The sequence below is a fragment of the Physcomitrium patens genome, chromosome 22, assembly GCF_059467195.1.
Source record: "Physcomitrium patens ecotype Gransden chromosome 22, ASM5946719v1, whole genome shotgun sequence".
NCBI lineage: Eukaryota > Viridiplantae > Streptophyta > Bryopsida > Funariales > Funariaceae > Physcomitrium > Physcomitrium patens.
In genome coordinates, this window is record NC_143431.1 from 4,796,812 (window position 1) to 4,801,172 (window position 4,361).

Genomic DNA, 4,361 nt, shown 5'->3' on the forward strand with positions numbered 1-4,361 from the left:
CTTTGTTTTGTTTCTCAAATGTCTTGTCCATCACAAATTGCACAATAAAAAAGAGAAATATGAAATAGACCCAAGTTTTTATTGATTTAACCTACCCATGATGAAGAATATAGTAATCATGATGAATGTGGTTGATTTTCATTGATTTTGGATCCAATAGTAGAGAAATGATTTAAATGTCATTTTATTTTTTTCCTAACTCAATGGTTAGGATGGATGGCCAATTTAATTAAAATTTTGGGTTACGTCATTTAATTAAAATTCCCCATAAAAAATTGCAAAAGATTTTTGCAAAATCCATGAGTTAGTTTCATCGCTAAACAAGCCACATTCATCAAGAGGCTACTTTCATCCACAAGCTAGTTCCATCCATCCATCCATCCATCCATCGAGAAGGGACTTTCATCGACGGGCAGACGAGAGGGGGGGGAGGAGATTGGAGCTGCCCGGCTGCTGCTGCCCCGAGGGCTCCTCCTCCTGCTCCTCGCCAATCTCCTCTCCTCCCGTGAGCTAATTGTGCTTATTTACGGTTGTTGTCACGCTATGGATTCCCGTTTGGTTTGAATACGCTGTGGACTTGTTGTGGGTTAGGAGTAGTTCTGAAGACGGGGAAAGGTGTTGCGGGAAGGGAGAGAGAGAGAGAGAGAGAGAGAGATGGGGCAGGGTCAGTCCGGAGGATTGCCCAAGCCGGGGCCCGGCGGAGACCGCAACAAGGGCGATGGCGCGAAGAAGGAGAAGAAGTACGAGCCCGCGGCTCCACCTACTCGCGTTGGGCGCAAGCAGCGCAAGCAGAAGGGCTCCGAGGCTGCGGCGCGATTGCCTGTGGTGACGCCTGCAACTAAGTGTAAGCTGCGGTTGCTGAAGCTGGAACGCGTGAAAGACTATCTGTTGATGGAAGAAGAGTTTGTGACCAATCAGGAGCGGTTGAAGCCGCAGGAAGATAAGAACGAAGAGGATCGGTCTAAGGTCGATGACCTACGGGGGTCGCCGATGAGTGTAGGCAACTTGGAAGAAATTATTGATGAGAACCATGCGATTGTGTCGTCGTCCGTGGGTCCTGAGTATTATGTGAATATTTTGTCGTTCGTAGACAAGGATCAGCTGGAGCCTGGCTGCGCAATCCTCATGCACAACAAGGTGCGATCTCCTGAAATTGAGCATTGTTCAACTATTGTGCATTCTCTTGCATGTTTCAATATGATCTTTGGCATGGTTATCATATGTCCAGGATGCACGAGCAAGAAAATTTATTTAGGGTTTTTTCTAGTAGAAACTATACGTATCTTTTGCTGAGTTTTTCGTTTTGGATTTCAGACATTTCCCCTAATTCCACCCTAGGGTCATACTTGAATTTTGCAATGTTCACCAGAACTTGTTTTTATGATTAACCAGAAAGATGGGTGATCAAATTAGGGTTTTTTTTTTTTTTTTTTTTTTTTTCCCCAGTTTGTCCCCTCTCTTTGACTCTCTTGATTAGAATAACCTAGACTTGAAGCTTGGGTATGATAACTCAGAGATTCTCCAAGGAGTTTCTCAGTTGTGCGCGAGCGTAAATTATTGGTTGATTGTTTTCCTTGTGATTCCTTGTGTAAATGTCAAAACATCTTACCTACTGATAAGTTTTGATCAGTTATCGTTTACCTCTTTTTTAGCAATTTTTCTTATCACCACCTGGTAGCAAGCATCGAAACTTTTCTCAACTAAATTTCTATTTTTCTCTATGGCTATTGATAGAGTAGTTGAGTGGAGGCAAATGATTCACTTTTGGTTTGTGCAGGTCCTTTCAGTGGTTGGGTTGCTGCAAGATGACGTGGACCCTATGGTGTCAGTGATGAAAGTTGAAAAAGCTCCTCTAGAGTCATATGCCGATATCGGTGGACTAGATCCTCAGATTCAAGAAATTAAGGAAGCAGTGGAGCTACCCTTAACGCATCCAGAGCTTTACGAGGATATTGGTATCAAGCCTCCCAAGGGGGTTATTTTATATGGTGAACCGGGAACTGGAAAGACGCTTCTTGCCAAGGCTGTTGCAAATTCAACTTCTGCCACGTTTCTTCGCGTTGTAGGAAGTGAGCTAATTCAGAAGTATCTGGGGGATGGACCTAAGTTGGTGCGAGAGTTATTTCGGGTCGCGGATGAATTATCTCCTTCCATTGTCTTTATTGACGAAATTGATGCAGTGGGTACAAAGAGGTACTTTTCGGGTCCTAATTATTGTAATAAGCATCATTCTAATTAAGTTCTCCATTTTGAGCACCTCTTCGCTGAGGTTGGCGATTCCATTGCGGAACTTATTCAGTTATGCTTGAGTGCTTAGGGCCTGCGACGTTGTTCCTGGCTTTCTGAATCTCAGCCTTGAATTTCTATCTAGCATAGAAGCAATTTTGAACAAGTCCACCATGGCTACTTGCAGTTGTTTAGTATATCGGGGGGACGTTTGTAAATTTCCGTTAGCTTCATGTGACGTTGACTATCTAGCTTTCCCTGATTCTTTTGTTTGAAGCCTTGTGTGATAAAAACACTGTGTGGGCGTCTTTCACTGACTCTTGTGGTGCTTAGCGGCGTGTCGTGGTTTGGTTTATAGTTCTGATTACAGTCATAAATTCTGTCTAGTAATCTTGTCTATTCTGAAAATTAACATTGGTACTTCATTGCAGATATGATGCTCATTCAGGTGGGGAAAGAGAGATTCAGAGGACTATGTTGGAGTTGCTGAATCAGTTGGATGGATTTGATTCTCGTGGAGATGTGAAGGTTATTTTGGCTACCAATCGTATTGAAAGCTTGGACCCGGCGTTGCTCCGACCTGGTAGAATTGATCGTAAGATAGAATTCCCATTGCCAGATATCAAAACCAAGAGGCGAATTTTCCAGGTCTGTTAATAGCAACTTTGGTTAGTCTTCCACCTTTGCTTTGATAATACTTTTGCTATGCTTGGGACGTCTCCATCTTTGTAACTTTTCAGGATCACGTCATCGCATATGCCTAGTGCCTAGCATTATCGTCTGTCGATTTCTGTACCGCGCAGAATTATTAGAAATGTGGCGGTGCTGCTTAACTTCTTTAAAAGGAAATCAAATCTAAAGTTTTTTTTTTTTTTTTTTTTTTTTTTTTTTTCTTTTTTGCTTCCTCGCATGCTCACCTGCCATTGCTTCTTATGGTGTCAGCGTATTTGTGAGGAAGAAGCATAGCTATTCTAACCTCTTCAAACATAGTGACTTATGACTAAAGATCTAGGTTTTTTTCCTCTTTTTTTGGTTATTATGTGTGCAGATTCATACTTCTAGAATGACTATGGCTGATGATGTAAACCTGGAGGAATTCGTAATGACCAAGGATGAATTTTCTGGTGCTGACATTAAAGCCATTTGCACGGAGGCTGGTCTTCTTGCGTTGCGTGAGCGCCGGATGAAGGTAAGATTGTCGTCTTTTGTACTTTGCAGTTCGTGAATGGAGGCTAATTGACCAGCTGAAATGAATAAAAGTTGCTTTTGATCAAAAGACCTGGTTTCTTGTAATGAGTTGTTATTGTTTTGGATGGTGATCTTGCAGGTGACTCAAGTTGATTTCAAGAAGGCCAAAGAGAAGGTAATGTATAAGAAGAAGGAAGGTGTACCTGAGGGATTATACATGTAGATTATTCAGTGCAGGTGGTAATCTTTCCTGTATATTCTCCTTACATGTTTTTTTCGATTGAATCGAGTTCGATCATTGATATCATTACTATGCTCAATTTTTTATGGCTTTTTGTTTGAAATTTTGCATGATTGTGCAAACATAGAAGGAATTTAGTTGTCAGTTTTTTTCTCCTTTCTGGATTGATTGTTATGTCTTACCTGTACATGGTCAAGGATCGATTGTCATGCCTCAGCTGTTCCAGTCTTTTATCGAGTGCAATAGGATTCATCTGAACTTTTGGCTTGTTACGATTAGCAGCAGCCTGCAAGTGTCCAACTGATTCAGTGTGAAGTTCAAATCATGATCTAATGCGTTGTTATCATATCAAAAGGTTTTCTGGGAATGAAGCTTTCTTCTTTTATCAAAGAATGATGAATAAATGTGAATGTGTAGCTTGTTAGCATGTTCAAGTTGCCTCTGGGCTACCCTGCAAGTCGCTGGGACTAGTATCTCAAAACTCCGCTTTCCAAATCCGATATCTTTAAAAATCCTTTTCAGAATCCGATAGGAAACTTCGATGAAAACTTAACTTCGGTAAACTTCAATTTCGTGGGTATGCCTTTCAAATTTACCAAAGATTTACAAGCCTGATCTCCTGTGATATCTTTTCAAATCACAACGATGCCAGAGAGGGATCAATCGATACACATCTGTCTTCAGAGGTATCCCTTCCACCTTAGAT

General features: G+C 41.4%; 1 protein-coding gene across 1 annotated transcript; it reads left to right on the forward strand.

Moving 5' to 3' along the window:
• The first annotated feature begins 531 nt into the window (after positions 1-531).
• On the forward strand, positions 532-3,721 carry LOC112275332 (26S proteasome regulatory subunit 4 homolog B). Its single transcript, XM_024505618.3, has 5 exons — positions 532-1,137; positions 1,778-2,193; positions 2,658-2,874; positions 3,275-3,415; positions 3,554-3,721. Exons 1-5 carry the CDS (start codon positions 655-657, stop codon positions 3,635-3,637), a joined length of 1,341 nt encoding a protein of 446 aa, XP_024361386.1. The 5' UTR covers positions 532-654; the 3' UTR covers positions 3,638-3,721.
• Positions 3,722-4,361: the final 640 nt, after the last annotated feature.

Excerpts from the sequence above, each read along its gene's own strand:
- LOC112275332 (XM_024505618.3), top strand. The coding sequence starts at position 655 with ATGGGGCAGGGTCAGTCCGGAGGATTGCCCAAGCCGGGGCCCGGCGGA. Across the intron at positions 2,875-3,274 it reads CCAAGAGGCGAATTTTCCAG|ATTCATACTTCTAGAATGAC; the intron begins GTCTGTTAATAG and ends TTATGTGTGCAG. Across the intron at positions 3,416-3,553 it reads TGCGTGAGCGCCGGATGAAG|GTGACTCAAGTTGATTTCAA; the intron begins GTAAGATTGTCG and ends GTGATCTTGCAG.